The sequence below is a fragment of the Hippocampus bargibanti genome, linkage group LG06 (genome assembly GCF_051943395.1).
Source record: "Hippocampus bargibanti isolate YZ-2025 linkage group LG06, ASM5194339v1, whole genome shotgun sequence".
Taxonomy (NCBI): Eukaryota; Metazoa; Chordata; class Actinopteri; order Syngnathiformes; family Syngnathidae; genus Hippocampus; species Hippocampus bargibanti.
Genome location: NC_142739.1, coordinates 13081170 through 13100545, shown reverse-complemented (window position 1 = coordinate 13100545; position 19376 = coordinate 13081170). Strand labels below are relative to the sequence as shown.

The following is a 19376-nucleotide window of genomic DNA, read 5'->3' as shown; positions in this document are numbered from 1 at the left end:
AAGGAGTGTGTAACCCCATCCTCTACTGTAGCACCTTATAATGTGGCGTGCCTTATATTTGGAAAACTTTTATATATTATATTTGGGAAAAAAAATCATTCATTAAAGGTGCGCCTTATACATCGGAAAATACTATATGGTAATCTAAGATAGCAAGCTAACTGCTATTTTCATACTCAACTGTTTTGTTTCCATCCTATCGGTTCCCCACCTATCTGCATTTGCTCCACCTAGCCTTACAGTGCAACGACAGCAGCAGGCAGGTGACTGTAAAGTGTTCTGTAAATACATACAGTGGTCCGAATGGAAGACGTTATGGCAAAACCATGAGCTTAATGATTGATCAACTTTAAAATGTTATTGTCAATATCAGTGTCTGAAACTCATGACAAAAAGTTACCGGACACCAGAGCAGACAACTCTGAAAAGTTGCCTGCCTAGCCATAAAGTTGCCTGCCCCATTTTTCACAACTTGAAACACAATAAGACGACTAATCGTAAAAATAAACAATTGTTGCAAAGTATTAAGGATTGACAATCAGAATATATAGCAGAACAACACTTTAAAATAAAGTAATTGATGTACCTACCACAAATGCTCCCTTGCTTAATTTATCGTAAATATCCCTTGCTGATGATTTTGCTCCAGTTGTCGTTTGTCCATACACTGTTCGGCATGTTTGCACAATGCAATGTTTGCGGTGCGTCGTCTGCGACAAGCCACGTGAACTCCTCTTTCCACAATGGTTTTAAATTAAAATTTAATGTACGTTTATGTTTTGTAGCGTCATGAATTTTGTGAGCTTCTTTTGAATCTTTCTTCTGGGGCTGAGGTCTTGGCTTGATTCCTAACCACTTAGCCATTTTCTTGTATTCTCTGTGCGTCTACTTTGGTAAATGATATACAAAGGCACCTGGAAGCACGAAGTTGTTAGATGCAGGCTTTCTGATTGGCTGCCAAGTATGCAAATTGGCAAACGAACCGAAATTCCGAAATTTCCAAACCGAACGGGGATTTCTAAATCGGAATAAAACAAACATTTGATTAAAAAAAAACAACCTTTAGTTGTGTTTTTTTTTTCTTGAAAAAGTTGTCGGCCACCTGCGCGGAGACGTTCTGTAAGTTGTACGCCCGACGTAAATGTTGCACGCCCCGGGCGTCCAGGCAGACGTTATTTCAGACACTGTCAATATGTATTAGTCCATCAGTCCATCATCATTTGTCCATCAGTTTACCCCTCGGTTGGTTCAAATATTGAAATCCAGGTTTTGACAAAGTCCTGTTTTTCTAAAATAGCCCAATGAATGAATGAATGAATGAAGTGACCATTCACTGTATCATGTCTGCAATGTACTTTGTATACTGAAGATCTCTGCTGTGCTTGAAGTATTTTTTGGAAAGAAAAAAAAGAGTGAAAACTTGTATTTGTGTTTGCTTGTTTGTTCGTTTACAGAATACAGTGATACCTCGGTTTACGAACGCTTTATCTCACGAACGTGTCGCCTTACAAATTCACGAGAATATAATCTTGGCCTACGAACTAGTTTTCGGCGGACGAACCAAACCACACAGCGCCACGGTGGCTCGCAGACTAATTTTCAGCGGATGAACACCAAACCCCACGGTTGAACAGCGCCACAGTGGCTGGCGGAATAGTTTTCCACACCCACTTTCTTTGAGTGCAGACGTGGTTTGTTATCTAGTGGACTACTTTTGATATTATGGGACCGAAAAAGACCCCACCATAGGCTAGTGTTAAGCCGAAGAGGACACAAAAGAAAATCACAGTCGAGCAGAAGGAGATCACCGAAAAACACGAACGAGGTGTGCGTTTGTGTGATTTAGCGTGCCAGTACCAGTATGCTAAATCGATCATTGCTACGTGTGGCTAAGGGTGTTTCTGTGTTGTCTAAGCAACGGTCCCAGGCAATAGAAGAGGTTGAAAAACTTCTGTTGATTAGCATTAACGAAAAGCAGCTAGCATGGGACAGTGTGTGTGATGGTATTATCGCCGAGAAAGCACGGCAACTTCACTCAGATATCATCAAGAGGCAACTACATCAACGACCATCACAAAGGTGAATAAAATGACTTGATTATACAGTACAGTTTATTTCTTTAATTACAATACAATAGCACATTATATTATACATAAAATAAGCTATATTTTGTGTAGTTTTAATGCTTATTTAGTAGAAAATTATGTTTTATGGGGACCTGGGAACGGATTATTCTATTTTTTTCATGGTTTCTTATGGAAAATAAATATTCGACAGACAAACTTTTCGCCTTACACACACTTTCTGGAAACCAATTAAGATTGTAAACTGAAGTATCACTGTACTGTTCTTCCTGGTTCATGTATGATAACAAGTAAAGTAGGTTTTATTGTGATAATTAATAACAATAATAATACATTTTATTTTTAAGCGCCTTTCAAAGCTGTCAAGGACACTTGACAATCATAAAACAGGAAAATAAAGAAAACCACAGTTAAGATTATAAATAAGAACAAGAGATAAAACTATACAGACAATATGATTTTAAAGACATTTAAATAGAATAGTGATGACTTTGGTCATGTGATAATATAAAATGATGACAGTAAATTCCTCTAGCAGTACGTTTCATCCAAATTTCATATTATTCCTTGGCCCAGTGCCATCACCCGGCTTCATAATTTGGTTTTGTATTTTTAGTTGTAATCCCACTAACTGCATCCGTCCTTTTAGGTACTATGTCACATTAACTGGAAGAAAAGGCCATTAAAACAACAAAGCGTGTGGCTGGCTGTGGCCTTTTGCACGGTGTATATACATAAAAAATAGAAGCTTGTATTTAGGCCAACTCTATATTTATAATCCTTGGCAGATTGCACTGTCGAGTTCAGTTCTTTGCTGCTGAAGTGACTCTGAGAAAACACAGCTGCTTCTTAACTGCATGATGTCATCACGGGACAACTCCACCGGTGTTGATCTTTCATAAAGACCTAAAATTCATCCCGCTGTCAGGAAAGCACACACACAAATACAGAAAGTGCAAGTCGACGCCATGACGTGTGCCCACTCATCCACTTATCAATGGGTCCCGTTTTCGTTGTTGTGATCCTCCTCATGTTCATTGCGGTTTTGAACGAGCGTCATGGAGCACCTTCCCAGGAGTCACATCAAGGCAGACGCAACTCAGGATCTCACTCACTATACGATCTGAACTCAAGCCAGATCCACAGAGACCTGTATGTTTTCTCTGCTGGGGCCTTGGAAGGCAGCGTTGCTCTAACGGCCCACTCATATCTGCTGGAATAACAAACCACAGTCCCTCACATGTACGACGCTCCCACAATTGCCTGTGATAGCCATGTTCGCTCTATTAGAGCAGCCAACAATACAGAGTTGGATGCCAGCTCATCGATGGAACGTGCCATGAGAAAAGACAGGGCTCTTTGAAAGGAAAGGAGTGCTCAATTAAACCAAGGGTGCGAACAAGGTCAAGCAACAGCATTGGATAACAACATTGTCATGAGCAACATCATCTGCCATTCGAGAGAGAAATCCAGACATTGGATGTTGTAGGGAAATTCTAATAACAGCAGTCTTCCAATACTGAGGGATGATTTGGGGTGTTGAACTGAGAGGTGAGGATTAAAAACAAGCATTTATAAGGCGTCTGGACATGGAGGAGCCAGGACTCCTGCATGAAGCAGTAAAAGAAAGTCTTTAAAGTTCACTGCTTTGATGTAGCGTTTTCTAATCAAGCTTCGTGTTATGTAGTTGCATCCTGCAAATACAGTACATACATTTGTAGAGTTTAAATGTGTGTTGGTAGTGATGATGTCTCTACGCATTTTCTATTCTCCTTTGGTGTTATTGTGAGTGTCAATGGATGTGTGTGTGTGCCATGCGACTGGCTGCCACTATTTTAGTTCAGAGTGTCCTCCTTCAGTTTTGTCTTGTTTTTGTGGTTTCTTTTGTCACTGTGTGTTGTTGTATGTCATGAGGAACGGATACATATCGTTTTTCAACATTTTTGGCCACAACATTAATCAATGAGGAGATTGTGCTGAGCGGCTGCGCCTTTTCGGCATCACAAATATGCCAGCACTGTTTTTGATTGCAAGGAATGTCAGTGCCATTTGACTGCGATCACTGCACAGCTCTGGGGCCATTGTGCTTTTTTGCGCTTGGAATGGGCAGCATTTTCACAGCCCTTCTTTCAGAGGAAAGGTCAGTGCCGTTGGACAGTCTGCGGCTGGATGGATGCATGGCTTGAGGAGTCCGCGATGAGAAGAAAGGAGCGTCAGCGCAGCGCACCGATGCATATGTAGAACTGTTGTGGCATGGAATTGATTGGATTGGATTGGATTTTCCTTTATTAGTCTCACAGTGGAGAAATTTATTTAATTGAAGTGGATTATGTGGGACAGGAGATGTGAGACAATCTCTTTCATTAAAGGATGCTACAGCTTTGCTGCTTTCAACAATTACCTTGTAGCAAGACGTGCACATTTCACCATGATGTCCCTTATCTACTGGTGAAAAGGACGCTTTGATCCTCTCCTCTTTCATCCTGAACTGCGTCATACAATAAAGAGGGTGCAGAAAGTGCTTAAAATTGAATGACTGTCTTTGTGTTGTCAATCTATTTTGTTATTTTGTTTATTTTTGTACTTTTGACGTCAAGTGGCGCCGCGAGAATGGCTGCCTTTCCAGCAGCTCCTGTATTTTGTTTTTCTACCTCTTCCTTTCCTTTTCCTTCCATAACTTTGCTGCTGTGAAATGTAAATTTCTCCACTGCACGAGTATTAAAGGCTAATCCAATCCAATCCAATGCGGCAGTGCATCATGCAGCATGTTGTAACTTTCCCTTAACTTTTTGTCTTCGAAGTGGAAAGTTAGCGTGTGTGTTTTTGGCGTCTTGGCCGCAGTTAAATCTTAAAACCTGAAGACCAGTGAGCCGTGCCTTCCATAAAAGCTTATTGGCCTGAAGCAGACCACACACACACACACACACACACACACACACACACACACACACACACACACACACACACACACACACACACACACACACACACACACACACACACACACACACAAGCACACGCATGCACACACACACACACACACACACACACACACATGCACACATAGACACACACACACACACACACACACACACAAGCACACGCATGCACACATAGACACACACACACACACACACACACACACACACACACACACACACACACACACACACACACACACACACACACACACACACACACACACACACACAAAAACACTCATTCATTCATGCTGCTGCAGCACACTTCCCAGTGCAGTGGCCTACTCATTGAAAATCTCTGCGCAGAGTTACAGTAGCTTTATCGCAGCTCTTCCATGAACAAGTGCTGCGCTGAGTGGAGAAAATGCTACGCTTGTGTGAATCTCTTCGAAGAAACCGACCAAAAGACTCATCCACGACAAACTGGGTAGCATATTTGTGCAACAGTGTTGGTTTTATATCCAATTAATTGGTGGTACATGAATTCATTCCAAAGTATCTTCTAAAGGAAACGTTATAAATATAAAAATAATCCCTGACTCATTCAATCAATTTCCCAACTGGAATCAAATTTTGACTATGAAGCAGACATACCGTAGCCACATAAATCACCAGAATCCTTCTTAATCTTTTTCCAGATCACATAACACATTTGGATGTCCCCTTGCTAAGCAAAATTTATCGGGGTCACCAATGTGGTGCCTGTAGTCCACGGGTAGCCACCAAGGCCTGTATAAATTGCTTGTGCGCCTGTTCTGAAGACAGCTGATGATGGTGATCATTAAGATTTACTTGGAAGGGATAGATAGATAGATAGATAGATAGATAGATAGATAGATAGATAGATAGATAGATAGATAGATAGATAGATAGATAGATAGATAGATAGATAGATAGATAGATAGATAGATAGATAGATAGATAGATAGATAGATAGATGGATGGATGGATGGATGGATGCAGGGAGGGAGGGATGGAGGGAGGGGGATGGATGGATGGATGGATGGATGGATGGATGGATGGATGGATGGATGCAAAATAATAGAATTAGTGACAGCAAGCTACAGTAAACAGTTAGCAAGTTAAGTGCAACCCTCCAGTCATTTTTTTCGTGTTGCTTGGCCTTATTTTTAGAATGGAGGATTCTCATCTCATCTCATTTTCCGTAACGCTTATTCCTCATTAGGGTCGCGGGGGTTGCTGGAGCCTATCTCAGCTGTCTTTGGGCACGAGGCGGTGGACACCCCGAATTGGTTGCCAGCCAATCACAGGGCACACAAAGACATACAACAGTCACTCTCACACTCACACCTAGGGACAATTTGGAGTGGTCAATTTGCCTGTCATGCATGTTTTCGGAGTGTGGGAGGAAACCGGAGGACCCGGAGAAAACCCGCGGGTCCGGGGAGAACATGCAAACTCCACACAGGGAGGCCAGACCGGGACGCGAACCTCCGACCTCTGCTCTGTGAAGCCGGTATGCTAACCACTCGACTACCGGGCCGCCCTAGAATGGAGGTTTACATTTCAAAATTAAAATAATTTTCTAAACTGGACTTTCAATCGAAGCAGGAGATAATAATTAAAGGAAGACAAACACCGGACTGTATAGCTCACAAACGGTGAAGGACGGATGTAAATCCCCTGGACAGCTTCTCAGCTTTTTGGCACAGAAAGACAAAGTTGGTCCAGCTCATGCTCACTGTTCCAGCTACTACAGCATCAGTGGAGCAGTCATTCTCAGCACTGAAAAGACTGAAAACATACTGTCGGAACATGACTGATCAAGGACGACTTTCTTCACTGACAGTGATCTCCATTGAGACCGAGAGACTTTTAAAACTGAAGAAGGATAAGGAAGGCTTCTACAAAGAATTTATCGATGCCTTTCTTCAGAAGGAGCGGCGCATGGACTTCATTTACAAGTAAAGGTAACACAATAATAACACTTTTTTTAAATTCTTTTTTTCTATGCTACAGTTTGTATATATAAAGAATGCTGACATGACATTTTAAACAAAACAGGTTAACTGTTTCCAATAAAATGGTGAATAAGTTACTCTGTAGAGTTCATATGTTTGTAAATCTGACTGTGATGACGTCAGTGCCTCACCAGCCATGAACCTCACCGCACGTCATAGATAGATAGATAGATAGATAGATAGATAGATAGATAGATAGATAGATAGATAGATAGATAGATAGATAGATAGATAGATAGATAGATAGATAGATAGATAGATAGATAGATAGATAGATAGATAGATAGATAGATAGATAGATAGATAGATAGATAGATAGATAGATAGATAGATAGATAGATAGATAGATAGTCAGGACAATGATCACAGCGGCCTATTTTGCTGCACTTTGACCTAAATATAGATACATTGAAGTGTCATATCTCAGTTGTTGCTTATAAGGGCCATGAGCTGGGAGTGGGTCCAGCAGAGTCTTACAGCTATTAAAAGAATGAATATCGTTGGGGGGGGGGGGGTGATGGGCAGAAGTGTGGAGGTGGGGTGTGAGGGCTTGGGGAGTGAACTAGGCGGAGGAGGGTGTCCCATTGCTCGCCAAGAACAACACTGCCCAGGACCCTGCTGACTTGTATATGAAATAGTCAGGAGTCGTATTGTTCTTTGCATTCACCGTTTCACCGTTATACGGTTGAAGTTTCAATCAACATTTCCCAAAGACATGATTGCAAATGATGCAAGGTTGTACGACACCGATGGTATGTGTAGCGCAGCTGCACATTCATCCGTGCTCACCTCTGCTCCCCCGACTCTGTCAGTCAGAGGCGACCTCTTCTTCCTCTTTTCCACTCTCCTCCTCTTCACCAGGGCCACAATGGGCTACCTCTACAGCAATGTTGTTTTTGGAACAGGAACCCTTCAACCTCCCTCGGTTGACAGAAATTAGCCAAGGACACATCCTCTGAGAGATTTACCCCCAAACTCTCAGTTGATTGTAGATTTTTGTGTATTTGCTCTTGGGAGTTGTGTTTATTTTCACTCATCATTGAGGAAGTAGTGTGGTCACCCAACAGGGCATGTCATCAAGGTGTGATGTCATTCAAGCTTGATTATCAGCTTGAATAATTCCATGCAATATATTAAAGTCCAGGGCAACCTGCAATGAGCAAGTTCCAATTGGTTTGAACAAAAATAAATACACAAGGCATTGCTTTCATTTAGAGAGGTGGCAATCTGGTGAAAGAAGAAAACTTGGGAAAATAGTATCCAGAAAATCAGTTTGCATGCAAGGTTTTCGTACCGCAACTGTAATATTGCTGTAAAACTAAAAGGGCAGACGGCCCAATCTGGCCCACTACATCATTTTATGTGGCTATCTGAGTTTACTTTATTTAGTCGGGGCCATCCTTTGGAGTGTTTGGCACTCCATTGCAGACACATATAGACAAATAACTAGTAACCCCGATCCCATTACCAACCCCAAACATCAAAACGACAATTGTGAGGTAATGTGTGGTTATTTGTTTCAGGTACTCTTCCCATGTATTACGATCAACACTCTTGTACAATTATTTTACAAAAATATTTTTCCTCAATATGTTCCTTTTATGCTCTAACAACATTCAAAGAAACCACGAATGAACATGACTGACACTATATTTACTTCAATTACAATTGTTTTAGAGTTTAGGGTGAAATACTTGAGTTGCCGTCTTGTAAAATTGATGGTGGTGAATCAAAAGTCACATTACAGAACAATAACGCACACAAATCTTCTCTTTATCACTGTTTCATCCAACAATGAATACTTCTTCGGCACTGAATTTATCAAAGCAGTATGTACTGTAAATAAACAAATAAATAGAATATTTGTGTTTTAAAACAGCTTTCTAGTTGATCTTTTGCTTGAAGTCGGCTGGGAGTGCCTGGTCATCAATCTGAGACTTTAGGATGGAAGGCATGTGTGTTATGAAAACTCACATTGCTGATTATCAACATACCTCAACGGCAACTCTGTTGACTCCATCTGGTTTTTAGATCACTGGTGGGCTGGGAGTGTCACGCTTGGTACATCAGGCCTGTCAGCAGCCAAGGTCTCTGCACATCCCCCCACACCGTCACTGTACACCTGACAAAACTTTTGACCACAACATGGGATGTGATCACATCAGCTCCAAATAAATAAAGGATTCCGTTTGCCATCATTTCACCGACTGGTTCTCCATATAGTAGCTGATGTTTAGCAAACCTCTAAGGGCTCGTTTGGGTACATGCAATTCATGAATTTCAGCTGCTGTAAGGCTGCTAGATGGAAAAAGTGATAGAAAAGTGTCGCAGCCAGGATGCAAATGCGGATTACTCACAACGCTGCCAAAAACTTCAGGTTATACAGGATACAGTATATATTTTTACCTTTGTCCTTTCATTCTTTTGTTCTTTCTTTCTTTCTTTCTTTCTTTCTTTCTTTCTTTCTTTCTTTCTTTCTTTCTTTCTTTCTTTCTTTCTTTCTTTCTTTCTTTCTTTCTTTCTTTCTTTCTTTCTTTCTTTCTTTCTTTCCTTCTTTATTCCCTTCTTTCCCCGTGAATCATGTGGTAAGAGAGCTTCCTCCTTCCCAGCGGTGGTCATGGGAAGAGGCTCCAAGAAGGCTGTTAGTCAGAAGAAAGGCATCAAACACATTGTAACGCCGCAAATATGCTGATTTAAATCTCTCAATATGTCTCTTGAATTAGCTGAATGGAACAAAACTATTCTTTTGTTCTCATTTCAACTGACGTAAAGACAATTTTTAATCCTATCATGTTTCTCATTATAGTTTGATCTAAATATTTTGTTTAATATCCTCTTTAATCACCAATGCATCATTTCCCCCACAGTTGTCATGGTTAGCAATTCGAAGTCCTCTTGGGAAAGAAACAGACATGAACCCTCATGTTTTGAGAATGAGGGTGGAAGATGGAGAACCCACAGAGAACGCACACAAGAACAGGAGAAATGGGTATACTCCACAGCCCACACAAGCCAGAGCTGATATTCAAACCGCAAACACCAGAACTTCAAGCCAGACATTCTAATCAGTATTTCACCACACCACCCCCAGGTTTTTAATCTGATCAACTCAATCATCAGTGATAAATGAAGTGCAGGTTTATAAACTGTTTTAATGTTTTTTCCTCCCCCCACTGACGTTTCTAATTACCCAACTTCCTCAGTTTTCACGTCATCCATTACTAGATTGTTAGCGTGTAAAGTAAAAAGGGTGGGTGTATTGTTAGCGTGTAAAGTAAAAAGGGTGGGTGTTGTGGTAGGAGTCACCATCCCAGTCTCTGCAGTGAGCATAAATCAGCAAGCTAATAAATTGAAAGCCAAATGACTTCTTGGCCCCAGCATATATCACGGAATCATGGCGGCAACCCAAATGAAGTCTCGTACACCCAAGGGGGACAGAGGAATGCTTCTGTTCATGCAAAGTGATTTGTGGATGGCTCCCAAGTTTGTTGGCAGAAACCGTCCTTCCACAAACTTCCAAGACCACTTATCTTAATTTGTAGTGGATCGTTACCCTACGATTGCTTTAAATTATTAGCAAATCTTCAAAACATGATTTTAAATCTGTTGATGCAAAAACGAGAAACTACGTTAATATTTTTCGTTATTATTGCCCGGGTAAAGTACACTGTATACCGCAATGAACAGCTCGTTCTCACTCTACATTGTTGGGACAATGGCGCTACCCAGTGGATAGAAAATGTCACTACAGATTTTGAGTCTTGTTTTCATGTTGAAAAACAAAACACCCAAAACACGTTAAATGAAAACAAATATATACTTCACCCAAATAATGTACCAAGAATACATATACCGTATTTTCACGACCAAACGGCGCACCGTGTGAAAAGGCGCAGTCTCATTTATGTGTGCCATTTCTGTATTTAACACACACATTGGGCGCATCGGATGAAAGGACGCAAGTTTTATTTACCGGTACATATCCTCTACTGCTATACGTACGTCCGCCTCACAACAACACACAGGCATACAAGTATGCGTATTTTAAAAAAACAGATCGGGAGCAAAACTGAGTTTGGTAGTGCTTTATTTATTAATTACAAAGGAATAACATTTTGTAATCATCACTCAATATGCGTCGGCATGGTAAAAAGGAGCACATTACCGGTACCGACTTTTCCGAAAGCTCAAACTACCGTGCTAGCAGACACGTTAGCCCAAGTATCCACAATCCATTGGCAAACTGTGGCGTAACATCCTGTTGAGAAAGTTACATTGTATCCTCATTTTATGTAATGCTGTAATACTGAACTTGTTGCGTCACACTTGTGTATGATTTTGAAGTGCGCTTTTCAACCCTTTCATGTCTTTCAATTCCTTGATGTCCTTGATGTGCGTCTCACCCTGACGCATAGCACACGCTTGAAAATTGTATAAAAGGAGCTGTCGCGGGACAGAGAGATTGGGCGAACCACGGGGCAGAATAATCTCCGACTCATCTCGGACTCACGCCCGGCTCATGCCGGGCGTCGGACGGATATCACGGCACGACTTGCTCGACTCCACGCCGCGATCAAGCTCTGCGCGTCACCTGCCTGGGAGATCTGACAACGAACCTACTTACAAATAAAGAGAACCATCAAACTCTTTAAACTGATCTGGCAACCTAGCCACGACGCGACATCACATGACTTGACAGAGATAAAAGCCAGTTTGTGTGTATATGTTTTGGACTTCTCGTACGACGATGAACGCAGCGGTTGCTGTCTGTGCTTCGGCAATAAATATCCTACTTGTATGATCTAAACAAGAGGACCATCTCGACTCTATATTCTCCCAAACGCATCGCGAAAGCGCTGAAGATCTAAACACATCCAGCCCTTATTGTTTGCCTTAAGAACGACGCCTGCTGGAAATGTCTCTATAGGCAAAGTCTTTCTTTAAAAAAAAAATCACAATCGCCGGGAGTTTCTCTCCGTTATAGCATGGCAGCCTTTTCGCCAGCTTTTCAGAATAATTCGCCGACCGTCGCTACAGTAGTCCCGTTCCGCATGGAAAAATCGCACAGTTTCATAAAACGCCAGCACCAAGACGGACCTCCTTGGAAATGTTCAATTTTCATTTCCTCCGCTAGCGTTACTGCTCTGAGTGGGACGGTGACAGTCGAAACGCTCCTTCCGCTCGCTCTTAGCTCGCCGATCGATTGCTTGAAGCTTTCCTCCAACTCCGGCCACCTTGCCTTATGTCCGCGTATTATGTCACGGCGGCTCCATTCCCATGTTCCTCGGCGTCGTTGATAGCCTTCAGTTTAAATAAACTGAGCTTCATAACCATGTCTCTTTGCCATTTTCAGGGTTGTTAAAACAGCAAATGTTCTACATAAAGCACATACCTGTTCGTTTATACACAAACCACGCCCGCACCCCCCCCCCCTCGTTTTCTCTACACGTCCTCCTCATGGTGGTCTCTAACACGTCCGCACTACAGGGCGCACCGCACATTTTGATAAAAATCTGAGACGTTTATATGCGCCTTATGGTCGTGAAAATACGGTAATAAAAAATGTCAAGTCACATTTAATACATTTAATGTTCGGGTACAACTTCTTTCCTCCTTTTGCCAGGAGAGCCCCTGACTCCAGCACCATTTCACCACTGCGTCCCCAAAATATTCGTTCCGTCTGCTCTTAGGTCAGCCCGGTTTGTCTTTGTGCGTCACGATGCCCACCGCTCTCCCCTCCGACCGCCGTACGATGGCCTGTTTAGAGTGCTCGAACACGGTGAAGAGAGTTTTGTGCTCGATATGGGTGGGCGAAGGGAGGGCATTTCAATAGACAGACTCAAACCGGCTTATTTAGTTGCGGGTGAGGACGTTTCGCCGGCCCAGGTCGCACGTCGCGGACGCCCCCCCCCCCAACCCCCAGCCTCACCGCGGCATGCCAGGGTTGAGTGTAGTTCCCCCACTCAGGTCTCACCCGGATCACCTGCCCGAATGAGTTCACCTTCACCACTGAACGACGGACTGCGAAGTCGTTGTGGCAGGCTGGCAGGCAGGGGGCAGGCAGGCAGCCCCCTGCAAAATTTTCAACTTGACCTTCCTTCTGGGTGTTCTGTGGGAGAGGGGGGGGGATATGTGGCGGGCACTAGGACCAGGCATCTCACCCAGCAGGTGTTATGTTATGAATACGATTCAAATAGTTCTGAAGAGGAAAGCATAAGTGTTTGCGATCGATTAAAGAAGTCCTTCCGTATCAATTCCTGCCGTGAAAAAAAACACGTCAAAAATACAATCATCTGAATCAGCATCCTCTTTTGCCTGTTGTTAATAGTTGTCGCATAAAACATGTTCAGTCAGCCAAAATCAATTCAGTGTAGCAATTTGTACCCTCACACAGACAGGGAACACACAGCTGTGACTAAACCTTAAACAAACAGTGCTAGAAAAAATAGGGAAAGAATATAGAATTGAAACCACTGTCGAAATACCAATTTAAAATATGTATTGGAAGGAATGGTGCAATGTTACAATTAAAAAATATAAAGTACTTGTTCATTTTCACTTTGGGAGAGAATTCAGGAAAGGCATATACAGTACGTTATACAGATGAATGCACGTGTCTCAACTGTCATACAAAAGATCAAAAACAGTGACATTATCTCTACTTAAAATGAACAAGTAGCCTGGAAGTGCCAAGTCGTAAAAAAGCACAATACATTTTATAACCACAAGTATTCTATGATGTTGACATTTTGTGAGTTAAAAAAAATTAAAGGAAATCACAGTTGCAGTGCTAAAAAAGTTCATAAGTGAATTTTACTGACATGTATCATCTCATTTGTAGAAAACAGTGCGCTAATGAACAAACTGGCCTTTATAATATATATTTTTCATCTGTTTTTCAAAACAGTCTGATCACAGTTTCAGTTTAAGGTCCAAGACATATGCTAAACAAATATTAGCACACACAGATTACATAGTGCTTATGTCTTTGGGTATGCAGAGGTCTGATAGAGATCAAGGCAGTTGACTGTAATGAGGGCTCCGGTCAGCGGTCTCCACTGTCTTGTGGTAGGGTTCCTCATCTTATCTAGGACAAGGTGGAGGTCTTGAATCATTTCTCTGTAATTGTTTCCGTAACGTTGACTCCAGGAGAACAGGTAGTCATAAGCAGGTTTCCACATCAACTGTGCAAAAGTAAAGAGAAAATATTTTTAACTTTTCAAATCTCATAAAATGCCTCAACTGTAGGTTTTTGAATCAAATCAACGTTAACATTGGCAATGACAGACTAGACAGACCTGATTCTCAATTTGAGGATTATTTGAATAACTGCAGTTTAGGAAAACTGGAAGACTGGTGAACTGACCTGAGGTCCAATTTCGCCATTCTTTCCTCTGTGCGGTGCCTCATAGACTGCAATCTGAGCACTGCTCAACTTCCCCATTTTGTCAGCGAGCTCTCTCCATCGAATCCCCAACTCCACAGCGGTGGACAGGATAACTGTATTTTGAATCAGCTGGGTCACAAGATTGATGCTGTCCATCCTTAACAGACCCTGAAAGGACAGATGGTGGTATGTTGCTAATAGAAGGGTGAGATTACTGAGACGTGGAGCAGGGTGAGAGTGTTGAATGGGGTATTGCGTGAGGAGAAAAACTTGCTGTTGATTGTTGAATTGACTTTTAAAAATGACAATTGTCTACTTACATCCATGAGTTTGTGAAGGAATTTCTTCTCACTATTTTCAGAGTGGCAGTCTTCCTTCAGCTTTTCCAGCACACAGGCCACCTTATCAGCCTCTGTTTCCGCAACTCTGCGCTTGATACTGTCCAGTGACAGATTGTAATACCCCAATGCATCTGAAAAACCTCTCCAGTTGGTTATTTGCTCTGTGACTAGCGTCTGTATGTCTGAGTACATGTATGTCAGCTTCATGAAGGGCAGTGTCATGTTGTCCAGAAGCACCTTTGTGGTCAGTCGAATGCCGGTAAAGTCAATCACCTGATCTGTTGTAATGAGCTTGATATTTTTGCAGTGCACCAAACCAATTCTTCCCCTGAGGAATCCAATGTACCACTCCTTTGCCCTTGAATTCCCCACTGATCTCACCGTCGCCTTGGATAGAAGAGCCAATGTTTCTCCCTTGAAGTACTCCAGTAGATAGTCAACACGTGACTGACGGAGAACTGACTTTAGGGCAACGCCATACCATTTTAAGTTCACAGGCCCGTCTTTGAATACAGGTGAATCCGGCAACAAATCCTCCGGAATGGAGGATTGCGGCATCTCGACAGCTTTTCTATTTGTCGGATTTGGCATGCGTTTTTCACGTCGAATGGGTGCTGCAGGAGGTGAGGACACCTGGAAACATGCAGCAGTTGTAGAGTTTGCTTCGGTTACTTGAAGGTATAACTGAAAAGGGTGTATGTCTTTGCTGCTAGGATGAGATAAGGCCACCGGTAAATGCAGCACTGTCCCTATTTTCAACTGGCTCTGCCTCACTTCTTTCACCTTGTCCTCAACTCTTATTTTGAAGATGGAGTCCTTGATACTCGCGGCGACAAACAGGTCATGCAAGTTGTCAGTCCTAAACCGGTGTGTACCCCAGAGCTGCAGTACAAGCGGAGGCAGTTGTTTGTTTCCTCTGCAAATATCTGAGAAGGGAAGCTTTGGTGGTACCTCTTCGTGACAGCACACAACTATTACGACCTTAAAAGATGGATGTATGTACCTGGGGCCATAAACAGCAACTGTAATTTGGCGGTGAAGGTAATCCCAGACTGACATCGCCGGGGACTGAATAGCTGAAGCCTCAGCAATTGCTATCACGTAAAAATGTGTCTTGAGCTGCTGCAGCTTCATCTGCATAGTGTTCTTGGAAATGTCACAGTCGTTCACTCTAACATAGGGTCCTTCTCGTTTGCAAGACAAGAGTCCGACCACCGTGGTGAGGACCTGACTCAACGGGTCGTTCCGCACTTCTCCGGAAAGCTTCATTTTCAAGGAGATTGAACCCTTTGTGTTGATGTTGCTAAGCACTACTTCCAGAAGTGGACTCATTGTGGTCATGTAGTTGTTGTTGAGTCCAGGAGGAGGGTCAAGCATGGCCTTCAGTGTCACTTCCTGCACCTCACCAGGAGGCACGTGGCCCTCTGGGACATGAATACTAATTTCAGAATCTGGCAGGTTGACTGTGCCTCCATCGTGGCCGATCTTGTAGATGACCTCAAAGTTTGTTGCCTGAGTCTGAGCCCATCCAGGACTCTGGTTTATCAGATTTAGGTCCAGGCAAGAGCGAGTTAACTGCCGGTGGCTAAGCCAAGCCATTTTATAAGCTTCTCTATCATTTTTTAGCCACTCAAAATCAGGATTTAGAACACGCTGAGGCGGTTTGAAGATGTCCCCACTCTTTGCTGCTGCCTTGCTTTCAAAATGTCCATCCAGAATGTCTGTGGCGCTCTTCCATCTCCCAGACCTGTTATTGGCTTTGTTGAGTCTGTTTGACTTTTCCAGAAGGTTTCCCACGTTTACCTCATCGGAGGATGTGCTAATAATGTCCCCATTTTCTGTGTCCGGGGGGTTTATATTCCCTGGCAATGTGCCGCATGTGTTGGAAATAAGCTTATCTGAGTTGCTGTGTACAATGTCATCGAGGAAAGGATTTGACCCAGACAGCTTGTTCCAAAAGGGATTTTGTCTTGACTTGTCACAGCTCTTTCTTGTTTGAGGCACATTTCCGTCTATGAAAAATGAATTATTTTATCAGTAATTCTGCTTCAGCATTTGTCCTAAATAATATCGCTTATAATTCTAAAACATTACCATTGTGATTGTCACCATTCAAAGCATTTTCATCCAGGTCAATCAGTGTCCCCTCAGATTTGCTTCTTACAAGACTCCCTGCACGTGGCAAGGAGTTTGCCATATTTTTATCTGTAAATGTTAAAAAATAGATATGGTGCTGTGGTTAAAAGATACACTGTCTGAAAAGAGCTCCTCGTCGGAGTCAGTAATGTAGCAGGCGAGCCAAACAGTCCTGGTATTCACATTGCAAGTAAAAACAAACAGCAAAGTTCAGGCAATGGTGTCTGTGAAATCACTTACTCTTTTCAAAATATCCAATCAGGTTACCTCTTCTCGATTTAGTCACCTATGTGTAATTTTAAAAGAAAAGTGTGCAAACTACTTCACATGCTCAAAATGTGCTCAAGTACTTCCTCCTCACTTGAATGAATTGAGAAGGAGACCGAGACGGCACCTGTAGAAACTTTAAACAGTGTTAAGGGAAGATGTCACTATTGCATTGATTAGGTGTTACTATATTTTTACACTAAAATACGGCAAATAATTTTTCAGTGTTACAAAGAACATTGCTTGTTCTATAAAAATAAAATAAAAAACATCACGGTGGTGATAGTTTAGCTCATTATACTATGTACTGGTCCATTATTTCCTTTAATACGATGCTACCAAATGAAAAACATCCCTTCTTGCATTTTCTGCAGCTTACCTTTGATGAGAAAATGTAAACCTAAGTTGTCCAAATCCCCATTTGATAAGATGACAGTTACACATATGCATGCTATTTAGATAACACAGTAAATTGTTTTATAAATAGAAAAATATTCATTTAAGGTTTTATGTGCATAAAAATATCTAAGTAACAGATAAGGTGATTGGAAAATGCAAATATCAGCATTTGCTTATATTCTACAACCACCATCTGTCAGTGAGTTTTGAAGAAAGAATGGGCAAAGCCGTGAGAACCTGTCAGCTATGTCACAAGTGTAAACATTTCACAGAACTATGAAAATACTGAATCTACCCAAATCATTGACTGTCAAGTTACTTTTTTGCAGTGCAGACAGCATGTCTGCCTCATAGGTCAATGAAGTCTCAGATGTCAATGTGTCACATGTTGGTGTCAAGAGGATTCAACAATTCATGACATGTCATACTGAGACAGTCATCAATAATGTGCTCTCTTACAACCAGTGCAAAAAAAACAGGTTAGTCTTGTCAGACATTATGACGTTGCAGTCAGTTATCTCCGTACCTGTGGTTCAGACGAAACGGACCATACAGTGTCCAAAATGTCAAATTTCAACACTCGTTATCGATAATGGTTTCAGCAAATATAATGCAACACACATTTTCATAATATTTGAATAGAATTCAAATAAATGCAGCCCAAGCCACAAATCAGTGTATGGACAAGCGTACTAGTGTTTGTTTATTTGTTTTGTTATTACACATGCATGGCACTGAAGCTACACCTGTCTTTTCAGAATGGGGCCATATTCTCAATAAAACGATGAAACTTTCAAAGAAAATATTCTCTCACCGTCGGCATGAGATGTTTGTAGTTTTCCTCGGGTACGCTGTCAGAAAATAAGAGTCCACACCACAAACAGTCTTTGTTTTTAGACTTGTGAAGCGTGTCTTCGTCACGGTTCCGTTCCGCCTTCACACACAACGAGCATCTCGGGACGACGAGTCTGAAGTGGCTTCCATTAGCTCGGCGGAGGCGTGCACGTCACTCTGTGCGGTACTACAACTACCAGAATGCTCCTTTGTGTTTTCGAGCATACCTGAAACTGAGCGGCGGTTTCGACAGCTTCCAGATAAGCTTGCCCCCGAACGATTGATGTCAGAGAGGAAGTCAAAAAGTAAACACGTGTAATTGAAACTCATTATACTAAAAAAAAAGAAACAATACATAACAGCTCCACTACCATTCAAATAATTGTGCTATTCAATTTGTTTCCAACAAAGGCTAAGTAAAATGTGTTCCAATGTAGAAAGTTCGCGAGTTTTTTTTTGTATCGATTTTATTGTTTGGCTACTGCTCCCTCGAGTGATAATACCCAAACAAAGGTTAACTCGAGTTAAGGACATTACCCATACTCAAGCTAATTAACCATTTACCGAACATCGGTGGCTTTATTAACAGGTGAGGTGCTTGGCAATATGTGTGCGCGAGTGTACGTGCGCTTGCGTGTGCGTGTTTCTGTGTGCACGTGTGTTTTTGTGTGTTTCTGTGTGTTCGGGATAGTGATTCTTTAAAATAAAACACTATTTTATCATTTAACTTTTTTCATGAATAGGTTCTTGTTTTTTTCCTGAAAAAATGACTACCAGCATGAGGAGCGAAATGCAGCTAAAAGAACACAGCTGCAGTTTGCTGCTCATATTGTTAGTCATTCAATAAAATTGGTAAATCCGAATACATACCGTATATTACATACTGTGGCGGGGACTAGGACCAGGCATCTCACCCAGCAGGTGCAGAGGAGGGGGCGGTTCATGTTACATATATTACACTGCTT

The 19376-nt window shown here is 42.0% G+C and overlaps 1 protein-coding gene across 1 annotated transcript; it reads right to left on the bottom strand.

Moving 5' to 3' along the window:
• Window positions 1-13521: 13521 nt before the first annotated feature.
• On the bottom strand, window positions 13522-18611 carry macc1 (MET transcriptional regulator MACC1). The gene is made up of 5 exons (XM_088999511.1): window positions 18392-18611; window positions 16870-16980; window positions 14755-16787; window positions 14414-14602; window positions 13522-14231 (listed from the first exon to the last, which is right to left on the bottom strand). Exons 2-5 carry the CDS (start codon window positions 16970-16972, stop codon window positions 14028-14030), a joined length of 2529 nt encoding a protein of 842 aa, XP_088855637.1. The 5' UTR covers window positions 16973-16980; window positions 18392-18611; the 3' UTR covers window positions 13522-14027.
• Window positions 18612-19376: the final 765 nt, after the last annotated feature.